An 18,859-nucleotide genomic window follows, 5' to 3' on the forward strand; every position below is an offset into this window, starting at 1 on the left:
TGCAAAACAAAACCAAATAAAAAAATATTAATTTCACTTCTCAATTTCTCAAAATAAGTAAATATTTCAGACATTACATATATTACTGGCTCCATTATTTTCTTTCTTTGCAATCATGGCTATTTCCCTAAATAAAATGTAGATTTCTCCTAACCATCAGTCAGTATTTTAAACCTTACCATAAGTTTATTAGTAAATGTAAAATGCTTCTTTTGTGAAATGGTAATTTTCAGTTATGATTTGTCTGACAAATAGTTTAATAGATTTCAATTTAACCATGCATTTCTTAATATGCTGTATGAAACTACAGAAACTGGCTTAATTGATTTTAATTAAATAATTAGTTTAACTGTTCTTATAATCAACCTAAGTACTTTGATCAGATTTATCTGAAATATATACATTGAAATGTAGAAATCAAGGCTATTACTAAAAAAGTCTCAGTAAATATTATAAATAGCTTTACAAATTACTACTTGAGAAGCACGTGATACATCACTACTACTCTTTCTTGCACTGGATGTTGGGGATTTGGGAAGCTGAAATAATGTCAACAAATGCCATATGCCAGCTGTGACGGAGTAGAAAAATAGAAAGGAAGAACACCTAAAAGCAAGGACATTTTCAAAATTAGCTAGTATTTTACTTTCAATTCACTTGGCAACCTACAAGTATCATAAACATACCAGACATACAAGATTATTCACTGCTCTGAAAAAGTCTACCAGTCAAATATGGTGGGTTTAATATTGCCTTTTGCTTAAAATCCAGTTTATTTTATATTTGTGTTGTCATTTTTAGCATACCTAGTGGCAAGGCAGTTGCGACAGGTACCAGGAGGAGAAGCAAGTATTTCATTTTCTTGATCTATTTTTCTTCTTGTGATACTTGGGCTTATCAAATTCTCTCTGCCTACAACACAGAATATAATAATCAACACAGCCTTGCAAAGCTACAAATAAGAGTTTAAATTTTGAAGTTTAAAGATAAACTTTAAAAAAACAATTATGCGATGTCTGATTTTTAGTCTGAAAAAAAAACCCCACCAAAAAAACCAACACTACTTTCTCTGGTGTTTTGAACATGTTCAAATTCTATACCCAAACAATGCTAAACACATTTCAAATGCACAGCCCAAAATAACTCATTATGTCACTTTATTCACTTGATATATACGTGTTTCAGTAGATTTTTCTTGATATTATTCAAGTCACATATTCCATTTCAGTTTTAGTATACTGCGTTGTGCCTTTCTTGTAATTGCATAAGTTATTCTTAGGAGAAACTCAATACGTGCAAACGTGCATTTATACCAGGTTTCCCTCAAATTTACTTAAGACATACATTTCTTGATTTGAGTAAGCAGCATAAAGCAAAAATTATTTCTGAAACTGTTAGCGGAGGCACTGTCACTGGTAGCAGTAGCTATTTATATGCTATGCATCTCCAGGCAAAAGAGAAAGGGTGCACCCACCGAAGCAGCAGAATCCTCTGAACAGTGAGCCCCTCGCATGAACAAGCAACTACTCAAAAGAATTCCACTCAGAAATTTCCAAACAACTTCCATATCAGAAATTAGACCTAGGCTTCTGCATTTCTCTCTGCTTATGCACAGCACGGCTGCATCCCAGTACCATACCAAGGTGAAATTCATCAGCTTCCATCCATGCTCTTGTTTTCACAAGAAGTAAAACTAGGTACACGAGCCAGCTGGCTCTAACCAAGAAAACCAGGAGAAAACAATCTCAGGCCAGCCACAAGTAACTATAGAAACTTTGGTAACAGTCATCTTCCCTTCCTTACGGAGTGTATACAAATGTCTGCATGCACAAGCACAGAGCAAAAGTAAACATTTTGAAACTGAAGAATCACAAGGTTCCTTTGTTTGCAATTTATGAAATGCTACCAAGAATTCACTAGGGACTTAACACTGTAAAAGTCCAAATAGCTAAATTTAGAAGAAACGTGTTCTCAGCTGAGAATATAAACTTAAAAGAAATGAACAGGGTAGCAATATTCTATGGAAGCAATGTTATAAAGCATATTTGAACAGTAACAGAGTTCTACACCTTTAAAGACTTTGCTTTGGGATCTAGGAACAATTATGATAACAAAGGGAGTCTTGTGTTCCTCTGTAGCCTGTTTAGAAGAGCTCTTACTGTCAGGAGGGCACAGACACAGTAAATGTACAAAATCAGATATTGCAGGAACAGGGTTAGATATTCGTCCATTGAAAAGATTCTTATATGCAATCCTGCATACATTCTCCACAGAAAAGATTCTTCTTTCTGTCCAAGGCGGATGGGTACTATGGCTTGCAGGTACATCAAAAAGGAGCAGAGTGACATGTACTTTCACGATGTACTTGGGATTTGGAAATAATGTAGTGAGAAGTACCTCATAAAAGTAGTAGAACTCCTTGTCTCCAAATTGAAAAGCCTAACTTCTTTCCATGACTTACAGTTTTACTAACTCAAAGAGCTTAGGGCTTTGAAATCTTTTTAAGAAAGTGCCCTACAAATCGCCTCATACTTCAGCATGATAAGCATCATTCTCTCTCTTGAAAAGATTTTCAGAGATTTTGGATAAAACAAAAATCAGACCAGTACAAAAATTCACTGATTCTCAGTCACCAGGTTACACTAATAAGCTCATATGCTCCTTATATTAACAGTATTTACAGTATTAGGACTAGGGCAATATCTTTTCTACAGGGAAATTTGCATGTACATTACCAGTTTATTGCAAGGCTGAATTCATTATTAAGATTAAGTCTGCATTTTTATAGGTGATCTTCAGAAGCCTAAGATAACCTTTTTACTCATACAATTTCTGCAGTAGCATTATCTATTACATTAATAATTATCAGCTACCACAACAAAAAGTTAAAAAAAAATAAATTACTCACTTGCTCCTGTTTTTTTCTGATCCAGTTCTTCTCCAGGAGAAGAATAAGGTGGCAATGTCATATTTTCTTCTTTAAAAATCGGTGGAGTTGATGCCAGCTGACTGTATGTGGAGGGTTTTGCCCTCGGAGTTTTAAAAGATGTTTGATCAAGCCAGCCAATGGGACCATCAAGTTCTCCTAACAATTTAGGCTCATATGAGGGTGCTTCTGCACTGAGTTCTTCAAACCAGTTGAGACTGATAGGTCCTAAGTCTATGAAGAAAAACATACAGAAAACCACATATTAAAAAAAAAAAAAGAAACCTGCCAAATGGCATGCAGATAACACATGACAAGTATGAGCTCATGTGTTATTAAACCAGCACATAAAATAGAAGTCTTCATTCTATAGATGATACATGGAAGAGAAGACCATAATTAGTTGTAAATTAATACAAAATTAATGCTCCATGCAGGATGTGAAAACACATTAGGCATTTAATACTAGCAGTAAAATGCATTGCTCCTTCCATTCTCATACTAATGTTTATTTTGTTTCTAGATAGCTTTGAACTCTTAATACCCACAAAGTATACAAGAATGCTGCCCAAATTCTCAGACCATTAACAAAACCAGTCAGAGAGCAGATAAATATCTAGTTTGCTTAAAATTAGAAGTATACATCTGGCTTTTAGTTTATCTCTTATTTTACTATATCCTTTATATCCTTTTAACATTAATAAATCATATGATTACAGGCGCATTTGGCAAAAGAGTAAAACTGGCATGCATGCGAGTATATAAGGAAGCCACAGCTAAAAAACAAGTACAAAAAATAACTGAGCACACACTGTGAAAAAAACCTACAAATAAAATTTACATAGCTATTAAAAAAAAGGTAGATATTGGTGAATACAGATTTGGGGCAGAGCTGCTAAAAAGCTGCATAACACTTTTATATGGAATATACATAGCGTACAGCAGATGTGTATAAAATAGCAACGTCCAGAAAGCAACCCTAATAAAAGTTATTTACTGTAGACAAGGTGTACCTGATTCACTGCAATGTGCCTTAAACATTTCAAAGAAAGTTGGTCTTTCCATAGGTTTGTAAGCCATTTTCTGATCCATAACATTACTGGAAGAGTTGTTGAAAAACCTGAGAAGAAATAAGAAAACACTTTCATACAGTGCTATTCTAATGTCATGGGGCTGCAAGTCTTAACCCTGCTTTCCTGCGTTTCTTGGTAGCTGTGTGGTAACCCAGCCTGTTCAGCTTTAGGACTGTGATGTGTGTGTTCAAATGCCACAATGATGAACACGGTATGAAGACAGCAAACAAGAAGAGTATAGGGAATTATACCAGAGATAATAAAAATACTCAACAAATACAAGAGGAAAATCAAGATGGAATGGGCAGAACACTTTTGAGGTATTTTAAATATAAATCAAAAATCGACACTCACTACTATATATTAGGATAGAATATATACTATTACATATAAACTCTTACAACCATTACAACTTATGTGCCAAGAATTTGATTTAAAGTTGCTTTCAAGCAGAGCAGCCGTTGTCAGTTTCACAGTTCTATTAAAAAGCAGGTGAGATGGCCATAGAAAATTTGGTGTTTAACACATTTATTGTTTCCACTGTAAAATCAGCTTCCCACCTGATTACTGTTGTATACACACTGCCTTACCAAAACGACGGGAAAGACAGCCATTTAAAGAAAGGGTAAAGGCTACCCTAAGACAGAAAGTCGCGAAGTTAAGCACTGCCTCCGAAGTACGTTTTAAAAGACGAAGCGAGTTATCCACGCCGCTTCCCGTGAGGGCAAGCTCCTGCCGGGCAACCCCCCACGCACGGGGCTGAGGGCGAGCCCCGACCCCCCAGCCCGGTAACTGCAAATCCCCGCGCTGGCTGTGAGGAGAAGGGCGGCAGCGGGAGGGACACCCCCCCTCCCCCGGCGGGGTTAGACCCGCGGGGGGTGCAGGGCCGCCCCCCACGCGAAGGGGCAGCTCCCAGGGGCGGGCCGGGCCACCCGCGGGGCATTTACCTCCCTCCGGCCCCTCGGGCGGCAGGGCGGCTGCAGCATCGCCTCACGCGTGGGGCGGGCGGGCCAGCCTCCCCCGCAGAGACCCCGCCACCCGGTTCAAAGCTTGGCGCCAACGCAGCCCCGAGCGCCTGCGCACCGAGAGCATCCGCCGTTCCCGCCTTCCCCGGCCCCTACGTCACGGGAAGGAGGCGGTGTAACGGCCGGCACCGCCTCTCCTCAGCGGGGCGACAGAGCGGCGGGCAAAGGGAGGGCGGTCTCTTCTGTGAATGCTTTCCCTCCGTGGCTGATTTCTCACAATACAGAAGGGAGCGTCCTGAGCCAAGCGTCAGCCAGCTTCTTTTAGTCACACGTCCCTACGTACATGAGGGACGAAGCATCGCACCCGAGGTCGACACACCCCAACCGACTGTGCAATAGCAGTTAACACTGCTATCCCACAACAAGGCTCCGGATGCCTTACAGTGAGCAGCAGTGCTGTGATGGAGTGCCGTTCCTGTGGCGGTCTCAACCGCATCTTTTTAGTTAGGTGGTTTTGTAGGCCTTAGCACATGAAATTATTATAAATTAAGAGAATAGTATTATACTCCACATACATGTATATTCCTATTTTGACTTTGATAAGTTCTTGGCTTCTGCAATGAGTCCATAAAATAACTTCCAATTGGATGGAAAATTCTTCCTATTACCAATTTTGAGTTAGCCATCTTTCGTTTTAGCTGGATGTTCGTCTGCTCGTGTGTTACAAAGGGGTTTATTCCTAACTCTCCATACCAGTCCTTATTTTACGCAGTTTTATCGCATCACCTACTTACTCATCAGTCACCACCTTCAGTGTCTCTTCACACAATAATTTTTTCCGTGTCCCTCCTCCTTCCAACGAACTCCTTTAACTTCTAGTCCTGCCGTGTCCTGGGGAAGTAACTGGTTCTTCCCAAAGCATTCCAGAGGAAGCCACACCATTGTTTTGAATGATGGCATGTAGTTTCCAATTTAATCTCCATCTCCCTCCCAATGTACCCTAACTTACTCTTTTGTAGCTAGCCGCACCGCAGTCATAAGTTTTAACTTGGTCATCTCGATACCCTAGTTTTGCTTTGAGTCGATTCAGACAGTACTTTGAAAACCCAAGTTTAACGCGGAGCCTTGAGCCATCGAGCTTTTAACTATGATGAACGTCTGTTTCCTGAATCTCAACCTCTTTTTGTTCCATAAAAATGTTGTTTCTTACTGATTTATTTCAGATGCTTGAAAGGATCTTTCTCAAATACACTGGGAGCATTTAAAGACATCAGCCCTACCAGCTTTTCTCTAGCCCCTGTCTTGTTGGCCCATTGAATTTTATAATGCAGCACTTCTATAAAGCTGGTGAGGAGTCATGCAAAGGAATTATTTCACATCACAGCAGGTCCAGGGATTTGGGGATTCTGCAGTCTCTAAAGACTCACAAATACAGTTTGGATGATTTAATTATACTATTTTAACTATATTACCTTAGAATTGAACTAAGGTGATGTAATTATGGAAGAAGGACTATTAGTCTAATACGTAAGTGCTTGTATTGCTAAAATTTATTTCATTATACAGGTATTAAGCCACTTTTCCCAGTATAACTGTTTTCCCTCTGGAGCGTTGTACAAACTGAAGTATATTCCATCTTTTCCTAAACCAATACAGTTGACAGAAAAGCTGCATGCAGACCATCCCCAAGTAATGAGGCAACGGGGATGCTCAGGCCTTTCAATACCGATAAAGGGGTGTAATTGCCTGCATTCTTTGCTCAGTTGTCTGTGGGGTACCCACATTATGTGGGCTTTGTGAGTTTCCCAAACCCCCTTTTCCTTCTTTTCAGACTGGAAACAGAAGGAGTTGTGAGCAAGCAGAGTCCCCCTCGCTAGGAAAGCCATGGCTGTCCCAACTATGGCTGAATTACATCGGTGCACCTTGACAGGCTCTTGCAGAGGTGTGCTACTTTTTGAGCACCAATTACTTCTCAGGGCTTACACAGCTCTGTCAGGATCTCCACCGTTTTACAGCTGTGTAAGCAACTGAGCTTTTATTCAGCCCTGGATTTGTTGTTGCGGCTCCCAGCCCTGTGGCTGCGTTTCCTACCTGCGCTCACAGACGAAGGCCTGCAGCAGCAGAGCCAGCCGGCTGGCGTGCGCAGGGCATAGCTGCGGGCTAGCTCCATACAGCCCGTGGCCTTCTAAAAGATCTTACTGAGGCAAGGAAGGAAAATCCCCTATGCAATGGCCCAAGAAGGGCTTCGTGGTCTGCATGCCCAGGCTTCCCACACCGTGTGCTTGGAAACACACCAGCTCCTGTTTCAGCTCAGCCACCAGGAAAAGGCCCTGGGAGCAGAGGCGAAGGCAGGCCTGCAGCCCTCCCTTTGCAATCAGTCCACTGGGCTGGGGCCAATTTCCCCATCAATTAGCAACAATTAGCAGCAGCTCTCCAGATAAGATAAAGGCAGGGCAAGAGAGACAAGCAGAACCACTGACTGTGGTTATGATCATGGAGGCCTTCATCTACTCCCCTTTCAGCACATACCAGGGCTTCAGGGGCAGCCTCACGCCGAGCCGCAGCGGCGACCCGGCGGTGAAGCTTACGCCGAGCCGCAGCGGGGACCCGGCGGTGAAGCAGCCCAGCTGGAAGCAGAGCAAGAGCAGTGGCATCAGCCCCTTCCTCGGGAGGCCCCTCACCCCCATGTCCTCTGACTACCTGGACAGCTACCGACGGGCCCAGCTCCAGGCCCTGCTGTCGCAGGTGAGCCCCGGGCTGATGCCGCGGCTGTGCCGGGTGAACACCAAGGAGGTGGGCGTGCAGGTGAACCTGCGGGCCGACGCTGCCGTGCAGTGCTCGCTGGGGCTGCGCACATTGCCCCTCGGCTGCCCCCTTAACGCCGCTGCCCTCCGCGCCCATGGGCACCTCGCTGTCTACTCACCTGTGCCGGACCGCCGCCTCTTCACGCTACCTGAGGCCACTGGATCCCAGGAGAAGGAGGAGGTGGTGTTGGAAATGACCCCCGAGGAGCAGAAGGTGGAGGATGGCAGCAGAAAGCAGCAGGAGGGCCAGGCAGAAGCTGCTCTGCCAAGTGAGGAGACAGCGGAGATGCCACAGGAGGAGGCCGCAGCCCCCAGGCGACGGGCCACCTTCCAGGTGCACAGCCCTGGGACACCGGGGCCTGAGGAGAGGCTGGGACCTGGTGCAGCCCATTCTGGGCAGCAGGGTGGGGGGTGAACAGTGAAGCAGGCTGGAGAGAAATCTGCTCTTGAGCAGCAAAAGGCACAGTGGTCCCCACCCTGGCTTCCCGCTCAGGGCTGCACCCTTTGCCCTGGGTTGGTGATCAGTCCCTGGGGAGCTCTGTCTCCCTTGCAGCAGTGGAGCCTACTGCCTGTGAAACCAGGTGCTGTAATGAGGGAGCTGGGCTGGGCTGGGTGGTGTTCTGGTGCTGGAGGCTGCTCAGTCAACTTTCTCTCTGCAGTTTTTGGAGCAGAAGTATGGCTATTTCCACTGTAAAGACTGCAAGACCAGATGGGAGAGTGCTTATGTGTGGTGCATTTCTGGAAGCAACAAGGTAGTTAACAGGTCATTTCTTGCTCCCGAGACTTGTAAGAATGGCACCAAATCTGTGACGATTCAGATGTTTTGGCACAAATTTAGGTACCTGTACTGAACATGCCAAGTAGGTCTCTATAGTAACTGAGAAATTGCTTTTTTCAGGTGTACTTTAAGCAGCTCTGTCGCAAATGCCAAAAGGGCTTCAATCCCTATCGAGTGGAAGCAATCCAGTGCCAGGTAAGTTACAGATTTCTGTGTCCTGGTAAGACTGCCAGAGTTTGTCATACAATCTAATAGCTTACAGTTGCTGAATTAGATATTGACTTTATCTGGAAGAGAACTTGCTTTCATTTAAGTACTAGGAAACGTTATTTGGGAAAGGTGTAATGGGATAGGACTCCCTCCTCTTGCAGGTGGCTTACATGAACTGTTTTCTGTTCATATGGTGTTATGCCTAGCTACACATAGGGTAGGGTTTTGTGCTTCTACGTGAGAAGGCTCTTACAGCTTTACTCCACGGGGTTTTTACCACAACAGCTCTTTTAAGGGTATCAGCCCAAATGTGTTGCTATGATTAAGGAAAACTAAATGTCAGTCTAACATGAAGTGAGCACCTTTGATGTGCTACTAATAAAATGTCTTGCTTCTTCAGACCTGTTCAAAGACTCGTTGTTCCTGCCCTCAGAAGAAAAGGCACATTGATCTCAAGAGACCTCATCGCCAAGAACTTTGTGGCCGCTGCAAAGGCAAGAGGCTGTCCTGTGATAACACCTACAGCTTCAAATATATTGTCTGATCTGCGTGCCCTCTTCTGTTCTGCGCTTTGCACTTTGTCAGTCTCTTGCAATGTTTTGACTCTAGGCTTTTGACCTGGCATTGGATAATGGATAAAGTCTTTTGTATTATTTATAAAGTATATAACTTTATTGTATATATGCTGTGAATGAAGTTCAATAAAAGTTTGCACTAGTTTGTTACCCCTTAGTTTCATCTTGCTGGGATGAAAGAGGAAAGTCTATCCGGAAGGAAACAGAACCTATTTGATTTCCTAAAGAAAATAGGTTTTGGTTTTAGTCTGTCTTGAAGGAATGCTAAGATCAAAACTGCAATAGCAAGTTTTTCCTTCAGTCACTCAAACTGGACTAGTGTGGAAGATGCATATGTTCTGGTGTATGAAGTTTGGGGTAAATGCATCTCCAAGTGTTTCTTCTCACTGCCTCTGTCAAATGCATTTAAAAAAAAATAAATAAATCACAGTGGTGTGATAATCAAAGACTATATGCCAGAAGACTACATCTGTAAGATAGGAGGGGAAAGTGTAAGCTTCACATGTTTTCTAAGTAAGGAGGGGAAAAGCCTTTTGAGCAGGGGTATCTGTGACGGAATGTAACAGATTCTCTAGATTTAGTGTGTCCCAAAAGAGGTAGAAGAAGTCTCTGTGCCCTGATTCAAACACAGGCTTGTGCCTCAGAAGCTTTCCAGCCATGTAAGGTATCTCCAGGGTAGGTGGCTGAAATATAGCGGGAGTTAACTGAATGCGCTTTCATGGAGACAAGATGCAGTCAGGGGAATCCCAATTAAAGTACTGGTGGTGTAGAAGCACAGTGGGGCGTTATGGCAGTTTGTGTTGTCCTAGGACTTCAGTGAAGCTTTGTTGGGAATATACTGATTAGATTCTATTCTACCTGAAGTTTAGAAATGATGCTAAGAAAGTTAGGTCGTTACTTTATGGGTTTTGTTTTATCTGTGAAGAATCATAGAATACTTTAGAGTGGAAGGAACCTCTGGAGGACCAATTGAATCGAGTTGCTCAAGGTAGTGGCTAATGGATTGTACTCTACCTGCAGGACAGTAACAAGTGGAGTACAGCAGGCGGTCTATCCTGGGACCTGTCTTGTTCAACATCTTTACCAGTGACCTGGAAGAGGCAACAGAGTGTATGTGTCAAGTTTGCAGGTGATGCCAAACTGGGAGGACCAGCCAATACAGCGGAGCACAGCACGGCCATTTGGAGGGATCTCAGCTGGCTGGAGGGATGCGCCAACAGGAGCCTTGTGATATTCAGCAGGGACAAGAGGAAATCCCTGCGCCTGGGTGGGGAGAACCCTTTGCAGTAACGCAGGCAGGGGACTGCCTGGTGGGGGGGCGGCTCATCGGGATGTGCCCTCAGGGCTTGGCTGGCCGTGAGCTGGGTGCGGAGCCAGCAGTGGACCCTGGTAGCAAAAGGCAGCAACAACATCCTGGGCTGTACCAGCAGCAGCAGAGCCAGCGGAGCAGGGGAAGCGATTGTCTCCCTTTACTCAGCACTCACTAGATCACATCTAGAATAGTGTAACCAATTTTGGGCTCTCTATATGAGAGAGATGTTGATCAACTGTGAGGAGTTCAGTGGAGGCCACCAAGCTGGTCACAGGGTTGGAGCACTTGCTCTGTGAGGAGACATTGAAGGAACTGGGCTTATTCAGTCTGAAAAAGCAAAGACTTCAGGGGGAACTAACAGTAGCCTGGCAGGTTATGGTTATTGAAGAAAGATGGAGCCAGGCCCTTCAATGTGGCTCATGGGAGGTGGATGAGAGACAACATGCGTAAGATAAAACAAGACAGGTTCAGACTGGATAACGGAAAAGCTTTTCCACCATGAGGACAGTCAAGTAGAACAGGTTGTCCAGGGAGGCTGTGCACTCTCCATCCTTGAATGTTTTCAAGATAAAGGCCTGAGTAATCTGATCTCATCTCACGGCTGACCTTGCTTCAAAGTGGAGGTTGGACTAGATGAGCTCCTCAGGTCCCCCCCAGCCTGAATTTTCCTGTGCTTCTGTGATCTGTAAAATATCCATAATTTTGCCACGTGATAGAGCAGATGTCATCTTTCACCAACCATTAAATATTTTTGCAGACCACCCCAATTACAGTTCTGAATAGCTAACTGAAATTTGAAGGCTTCTCTAACTGTTGCGGATTGTTTTACTCAGAAGAATAGCTGTGTGATGAATGGTATTTCTTTTGGAAATGATTTGACTTGCATCTATTTTGTCCTGCAACTACAACTATGCTGCAGAGCTCTGTAGACTGCAAAATCAGAAAACCTGTAAAAGAAGTCGATTGCACCTCTTTTATGCATCAATGTAAGTGGTTTTCAAGATCCACGTAAAATTGTGCAAGCGTTTTGAAAATGAAAAAGGGACGAAGGGGAAAGGGCTTTACTGGATTCTCAGAGCCGGGGCTGATACGGCAGGCTGGACAGCTTTTCTTTTACCCTTAGCATGAGAAGAAACCCAACTGAAACCCAATGCTGGAACGAACAGGACCATTACTGATATTTTGAACAGAAACAAACTTTCAGCTCCATTTTGGATTTTTTTCAATTATGAAAGTGCTTTACTCAATGTGCTCTTCCTGGTTGAGTTGTAACCACAGACCAACAAAAAAATCCTTACATTTCTCACTGGTTTCTTTCAGTGTAATGAACACCATAAATGATGAAAAAGATGTCTGTTGGGGGCAGCTGATCATGGATACCATCCTCAACAGTATAGATTCAGACAAGAACACAGTCTTTGCCACAAGCACGTACTCTGTTGTGATTATATATGACTTTTATATTTTAGTTAAATGGATGTACTGATCCAAATACCAACCAAAGTTACTTCACAAAAACGGTAAGTGTATTTACAGAGTGAATAAGTTACACAGTTGTCAGAATAAAAGTGTCTCAGATGTGCAACAGATTTACATGCATACATTTAACACTGGACGGCAGTTAAATGTAAGAAAAAACCATACAGGTATGACTTTTATATATACATTACAAATAAAATAAGACATCTCTTTAAAGAAACTTATAATGAGAACTTGCATTTCACGTTAATATTTTTACTTTTTATACTCAAAATTCATATTAAATAAAAATATGCATGCATAACAGTTCAAAAGATTTGACTCTGTGATGGGACTTTCTCCTACAAAATGGCAAGTTAATGTAGATCAACCATCCTTTAATAGTATAAATATATTAATAAAAGCAACCCTCTAGTAAAAAGCAGCCAAGGTCCTTTAAAAAAAAAAAGAAAATCTAGCAAGACCATTCATGATGCTTGGGGGCCTAAGAACAGACCTCTGCAATATGATCCAGTACCTTCAGAGACAGTAGCCTAGTAACATTAGGAAATGTACTTCATAGCAGCTCGTTGTTTTAAGATACAGTAATCATATTCAAATTACAGTGTACATTAAACTGTAGTCCATTTACAATTTGTTTCATATATACAGGCTCTCAGCTTTTGACCAACAAGTTTGCGAGATTCTGTGGCCAGCTTCATTCTGCCCATCTTTCACTCAACCAAATAAGAGAAAAAAGGAAAAAATGTACAAGTTGTTTGTTTTTTTTTAACAAAAAATATTATTTTGTGAAGGAAACATTGCACTTTTGCCAACCTAAAATAAAGGAAGTATTGTTCAGTGTAGTAGGCTTTGGTATGCAATGGAAGTCACTTCTTCAGTAGTGAGTTGCAGTTGCTCAGTGAAATGCTAACTGATTTTTGTGCAACAGAGAACAAAGGATGTTGTCCCGGATGCTCTATGCTACCTTTGTCCTTACAGTATTGCTACACGTTTGAAGTTCAGCCCATATCTTTTTAGAAGAAATCCTAAATGTAACAAGAGTGAGTACAGTTTGACCAAACCTTTGTAAGGCTGAGAAGACATTGAGCCACCTCACTCCAACAGGGCAGCACTCCCGGCTTGCAAGAGGACACAAGAGTCCTGTCAGAGACTTGTGCCGGAAATGCTGGAGTCTGGAAGAAAAGTATTGATGACCCGGTAACTCTGAGCTCTGCGAATCATGTCGCGGATCTCTATATTCAGTTCCATTAATTTGGTACAGATTTCAGTCAGGCTCTGGTTGGAGCCCACCAGTGCATAGGTGCCCGTCTGACCCAAGGTTTGGTGCCGGAAGTAAATGTTCAGTAGTGTCTGGACTTCATCATCAGAGCTACTTCCAAAGATATCATTGGGCCACAAAATCCTGCAATCAAACAGGAAAAGAATGTGCGTATCATTATGGGTTTATTAGCACAGATGGAAACTAGGTGATAGAGATCTCTAAAAGGAGAACTGACTCGCACACGCTTATAAGCCAGGAGCAACTCACTGTTCTACGCTACTCATTTGTTACCCGGACTCTGGTGTCAGGCACAGAAATCACATAAAAGCGCAATTCCTATTACCTAAACCAAAAAAAGCTTAAGAAAACTCATTCAAATAAGTGAAAGTGAAACTGGGCTGAATGTTAGCTGATGCCAGTGACAGACATCTGTAAGGAATTAGCTCTATAAAAAGATTCTTAAGAGCCTCACAGAAGTACTTTTGATCTATGCAATGCAATTAAACATCCTCATTGTTGCAAGCATAGATGTTTGTACTACTGCTTTGGTATTGTTACTTGTGGCACACCCCTGCAAAAGTTAGTAATATCAATGGCCCCATGTACCTTGTTGAAACATATTAAATTATTATGCTGACTCAGCACATTACATTCAGTATAAAGTTAGGAAGATAATAAATGCACATGATTCTATTAACATGAAAGTCTAATATGAGCCATGTAGCAAGACTTGCCTGCATTCCCTTATTTGTCGGATGGCTTTAACAAGTTCATTGTTTTTCAGACACTCCAGCATGGACTGAATAGCTGCTTCCGTAGAATTGAATGTGGGCTCCGATTCTGTCATCAGAGGCTCAGCTGCGATTGCAGCAGTAGCATCCTTAAGATTTTTCTTCAACTCACTCAGTTCTCTTGACATATTTAACAGCTGTTCCAAGGAGAGAGATGAGATGGGTGTTTTCATTCTCCATAGGCACCAAAGGGACTCGTATTTCAAGTCTGTTCTTACTGCTACATTGGATGTACATACACATTATGGAAAAGACCCCATTTTAACACAAGGACATTTCTTGATCTCCGTGCTTGGTACAATGTAGGAAAAACACAAACTACAGATTTTTAAGTTTTGTGCTTCCTTTAACCCTATGCTGTATTTTTGGCTTGCTAAAATGCAAGAGCACATCTAAACAATCTTGTATTTTTCACCCCTGCTACTTTTTTCATATCATAATGGAAAAGTTTAAGAAAACATATACTTCTTCTAGCAATGATGTTGTTATTTATTTGCAAAACACATGCAGGATCTGATATGATTAACAGATGGACAGGAATTGTGTAACCCTCTGTCAGGCCGAAAAGTTAATATGGCACAAGACTCATAAATAATTTGTAAGTGAACACTTCATTTCTAAAGATCTACCTTTTCATGCTCATACGTGCTGAAAATAACCACTGTCACATGAACTAACAATGAAACTTCCTTCAAATAATAGCTTACAGCCCCAGCAAAAATGCGAATTTTATGGTGAAACAGCTATTCCTCATATTACTGTTCCCCAGTTCCATAGGCTGCATTATTTATAACAACCTAACACAAGTGTAACTGTGAAATACAGTTACAGAAATCAATCCTCTTATAAGGAACACAAAATACTTCTAACATTTAGACTACTCTAAGACTCAATGCCTACTGTCCTATCTTCTCTTAGAAGTGAACAGCCCAGTCACATTGTGAGCCAGCCTTCAGAACAGTTTCTTAAGATACAGTAAGTATTCAAACTCCTTGTACTGCTACAGCACATCTGATAAAACAAACCGTTTCCATTTATACAGAAACTGTAAACTACTAGAATCTGTAATAAAATACATTTTAGAGCTTGAAATTATGTTTTACAGCTACAAGCAAAGTCCAATAACTTCTATCCCTCCATAGTTTAAAATATATACACCTTACCAGGAGAAAAATATATATGGAATGGCAAGTTATTTTACTCTCTTTCCTGAAACGATGATCATTCAACTTAAAGTGATCACCTCAAAGATATTTCAAAGTATTACATATTTTATGCAATTGCTGAAAATAAACTTGACTAACAGTATTGTTCTTGTGAAGTGTTTTTTAAAGTAAGACACATAGATTTATCTAAAAACAGAAAGCCATTTGGGTCAAAAGTGATAGTGTGCTGTGTCAAAAATGTTTAAAGAAGAGAGCTTGTAAAAATCACAGAATTAAAAAGATGACATTAAGGTATTTAGTTAATTATATTTTTTAAATAGATTTAATACTCTCTGGAAACATTGAACTGATTTTTATTGTTTATCCAGAGAACACGATCAGGCAGTACACTTGCAGTCCAAATAGAAAGTAGTTCTACACTACACACCTTTGCTTGCTCAGGTACAAGAGGATGCAAAACCGTTTAATAGCTGTTTGTCAAAAACAAAAAATGCAGACATTTCTAGTATAATGCACGTGCAACAGAGACAGTTTAAATGGCTGGAAATTACAATACATTATTCCAGAAAAAAACCCCTTAATTTTGCATCCATATTAAGATTAATTTACCAAATTATTTTGTTATTGTCATGCTAACAAGCACTCCTGGTCTAAGTGTCTCCACAAAGTTCAGATAAAATCAGTCACGATCTAGGGAAAGGGTATTTTCTGTATGTGTGAAGGCGGCTCATTTTCCCTACTAATTAAGGCCTCAATTAAAATAAAAATAAATCACTTCCAGATGTTCACACAGTGTGAGCCCTCCCTACATGGAAAGTGTGTGAGTGAAGTTAAGATTTCATATATCATTCTAGTTCATTACCACTGACTGAAATTAATTTTGAAGACTGAATGTATAAAAAATCCCAGCCTCTGAAAGTACAGTCAATTACAAAAAATACAGCATCTTGACTATATTTTAATGCAGATGCTGGTGTACTGAAGGGTTTTGTCTGCAGACTGATATTCAGGGTGAAATAGTGTAATCTTTGGTGTAAGTCCATAGAAAGAAAAATAAGAACATGAAAGCAAAGTGGCATTTTCAGTGTAAGACTTTGTAGCTTGTTACATACCTCTGGCATGGAACTGACTTCATGCACTTGTCCGATAAGTTTACAGTAGGACTGAAAAAGCAACAGCAGCTGGAAATGCAGTTTATATAATCTCTGACACAGTTCCAATTGCTAAGGAAAGATTTGAAGAAGAAATAATTAATAAAGATCAGTGAGTTGGGATAATTTTTAATAACTAATAAAACACATTGAGATAGTTCAGTTCTCAAAAAACATTATTTTACCTAAGTATGATCATATACTATTTCAGAAAACAAGTAATGTTCTTTCTTCTGTGGGAAGTCATATACAACATTGAAAATCAAAATGATGATGGCTAGCTTTCAGGTAGCACACGTCAGCATCAATCTCAAAGCAGTTTATATAGGTTAGCTTTACTGTCTCCAGTTTGCAGCTGGAAAGCAGAGGCAGGATACAGGGGAAATTACTTTGCTGCATAGAACGTAAAACTCTTAAAAACTTCAGAAATGGTCAAAGACCTCTTCTGAGAGGATGGAAATCCAGGAGAGAAGCCATGAAGCAGTTGTCCAAGAGGGTCAAAGCTCCTCCCTGCTTCTTTGAGGGGAGAGGAAGAGAGGCAATAAATCCAGCCAGGGCTGGGATGGAGGAAACGCCAGCTCTGCAACTTAAACCTCAGCTCATGGATTTTCCACTGTCTTAAAGAAACCATACAACAGATGGATGGAGTTTCTGGACATCTGGCTTCTACAGTTTGTTCTCCCAGATTAAGTAGATACTGTTCTATGAATATTAACTTGTTTCTTCCAGTGTAATGCGCAGCACCGCAGAGCAGGTGTCAGACGCATTGAAGTAACATGCAATGGGCACATCCGCCAGAGAAGTCAAGTTAATATGCTCATGGTCCTGGTATCCGTGTGTCTATCAGGAGGGGGAATCTCATAGTTCCACAGCTGGATCATGGTGAGGAAGGGAGGAATATTTAATCTTTGGCAAATTATGGAAGAAGTGAAAATTCTGCAAGTACAAGTCAGGAGGCCTCCTGACCCTTTGACAGGAAAGCCTTACAGACCTCAAACCATATTTGATTTGTCTTCTCTTACAGACACAATGACCAAAGGTGGGCTCAGTGATCTTTCCATTTGCTTGGAGGAACTAGAGCAGAGTTTCATGCCAAACATGGCAGAAAAGAAGAAGATGCTATTAATGACTTTGCTTCCTTAAAGCACTTCATACATGCTTAGCTACCAGCACATACTTCAACTCTTTGCTGAATTGGGGTCAGTTGACAGCACAAATGCTAATAAAAAGTACTTTAAAAATATCGTAAGCATTAATTTGACTGAAGTGTTTGTTTACATATGGTTCAATATATAAGTGCCAGGGTTTTTATTAATAAGCCAAAATTAGAACCATATCCTTAGTGTTCCAGTTCCCAAAATTTCTGTACCAGCCAGACAAGGCTGAGGTCAAAAGAAAGGTTCTTTGGCAAATTTCAGCTTTGTTCGTCAGGGAAGGGTGGACACCACCTACCCAGCCATGAACAGTCAGCCAACGGCACTGCCACAACCAGGCAGAGCCAGTTTCCTTCTGGAGGAGGTTTATGGAGGAGAGCGGGAGCAGGGGGAGAGCGCCAAGCCAGCGGGCACCAACCTGGCTGGGTTCGTCCTGCTGAAGGCCAGGCAGACAGGGCTACTCACACCTCAGTGTTGGTCTGCCACAGCAGCAGAGGTCAGCACTGTAAATTTGCCTGGTCTGAGCTCTGTGCTGTTGTGGATAAACAGTTTGCAGTACCTGAGTTGGTATGTTCTAATGTTTGTTACTGGTGAGCAGGGTCAGAGCGTTCCCTCCCCAAATGGAAGGGAGGAATCCTACCAGACCTGATACAACAGCAAAGACTCACAGGAGCTGAAGGAAGGCCCAGCAGATCCACGGTGGGGAAAAAAGGGAGGGAACGGATGTGCGACCTGCTAGGACAGAACTGACTTGTAGGCAGGGACGAAACATAGTGGTGGCCAAGAGAGCGAAGAGGTAGGGCATGAGGGACGCTGCCTGTTAAATAAACCTGCCCAGAGGCCATTCTCTGTAACTGAGGCCACGGAGCACTGCCAAGCTTGCCTCCCTGTGGCTAACCTTGCTCCTCCCAAAATAAAGAGTGACTGTGTAGATACAACCTCCTGGAAATGGCTCTGGCTTCTGTCCTCTCTCGAACCACGCTGGGGCATGTCAGGGGCTGGCTGGCACCCCAGCCAGGGAAGGTACTAACCGTTCACCCCGACTGCCAGCCCGGGGACACAGGCTGGCTGCCTGGTCCTGTGTAAGTTCACCAGCAGGGACACGGCCCGAGGTGCTCCAGTAGGGATCAAATTCACTCTATTCAAATTTTGGAGAACTGGCAACACTATGTAGCAGTTAAACACACGTATACTTGAAGCTACCAGGGAGT

The 18,859-nt window shown here is 42.1% G+C and overlaps 3 protein-coding genes across 11 annotated transcripts in view; 1 reads left to right on the top strand and 2 right to left on the bottom strand.

Annotated features, from left to right (window-relative positions):
- BRCA2 (BRCA2 DNA repair associated) overlaps positions 1-5,063 on the bottom strand; it is a 41,185-nt gene extending 36,122 nt beyond the window's left edge. The window contains exons 1-4 of the mRNA XM_087755873.1: positions 4,947-5,063; positions 3,940-4,046; positions 2,909-3,160; positions 807-912 (exon numbers count right to left, since the gene is read on the bottom strand). Of these exons, the coding sequence (XP_087611999.1) occupies positions 807-912; positions 2,909-3,160; positions 3,940-4,018 (437 nt within the window). The 5' untranslated portion in view covers positions 4,019-4,046; positions 4,947-5,063. The remainder of the gene's footprint in view (positions 1-806; positions 913-2,908; positions 3,161-3,939; positions 4,047-4,946) is intronic.
- Positions 5,064-7,424: 2,361 nt separating this feature from the next.
- Positions 7,425-9,799, top strand: ZAR1L (zygote arrest 1 like). The gene is made up of 4 exons (XM_009476779.2): positions 7,425-8,102; positions 8,428-8,520; positions 8,667-8,741; positions 9,157-9,799. Exons 1-4 carry the CDS (start codon positions 7,452-7,454, stop codon positions 9,298-9,300), a joined length of 963 nt encoding a protein of 320 aa, XP_009475054.2. The 5' UTR covers positions 7,425-7,451; the 3' UTR covers positions 9,301-9,799.
- A 2,279-nt stretch (positions 9,800-12,078) lies between these two features.
- Positions 12,079-18,859, bottom strand: part of FRY (FRY microtubule binding protein) — a 250,388-nt gene continuing 243,607 nt past the window's right edge. For all 9 annotated transcript variants that reach the window (XM_087756432.1, XM_087756431.1, XM_087756427.1 and 6 more), the window contains 3 exons: positions 16,456-16,566; positions 14,121-14,314; positions 12,079-13,527 (listed from right to left, as the gene is read on the bottom strand). In XM_087756432.1, coding sequence (XP_087612558.1) covers positions 13,269-13,527; positions 14,121-14,314; positions 16,456-16,566 — 564 coding nt within the window. In that variant the 3' untranslated portion in view covers positions 12,079-13,268. The remainder of the gene's footprint in view (positions 13,528-14,120; positions 14,315-16,455; positions 16,567-18,859) is intronic.

Source organism: Nipponia nippon, unplaced genomic scaffold, assembly GCF_047370975.1.
Source record: "Nipponia nippon isolate SJK-2023a ecotype South Korea unplaced genomic scaffold, ASM4737097v1 scaffold_2, whole genome shotgun sequence".
NCBI lineage: Eukaryota > Metazoa > Chordata > Aves > Pelecaniformes > Threskiornithidae > Nipponia > Nipponia nippon.

What these genes read in the sequence shown, in the direction of transcription:
- ZAR1L (XM_009476779.2), top strand. Translation starts at nt 7,452, where the DNA reads ATGATCATGGAGGCCTTCATCTACTCCCCTTTCAGCACATACCAGGGC. An exon ending in GCATTTCTGGAAGCAACAAG is followed by an intron (nt 8,521 to 8,666) that starts GTAGTTAACAGG and finishes TGCTTTTTTCAG; the next exon opens with GTGTACTTTAAGCAGCTCTG. An exon ending in TGGAAGCAATCCAGTGCCAG is followed by an intron (nt 8,742 to 9,156) that starts GTAAGTTACAGA and finishes TTGCTTCTTCAG; the next exon opens with ACCTGTTCAAAGACTCGTTG.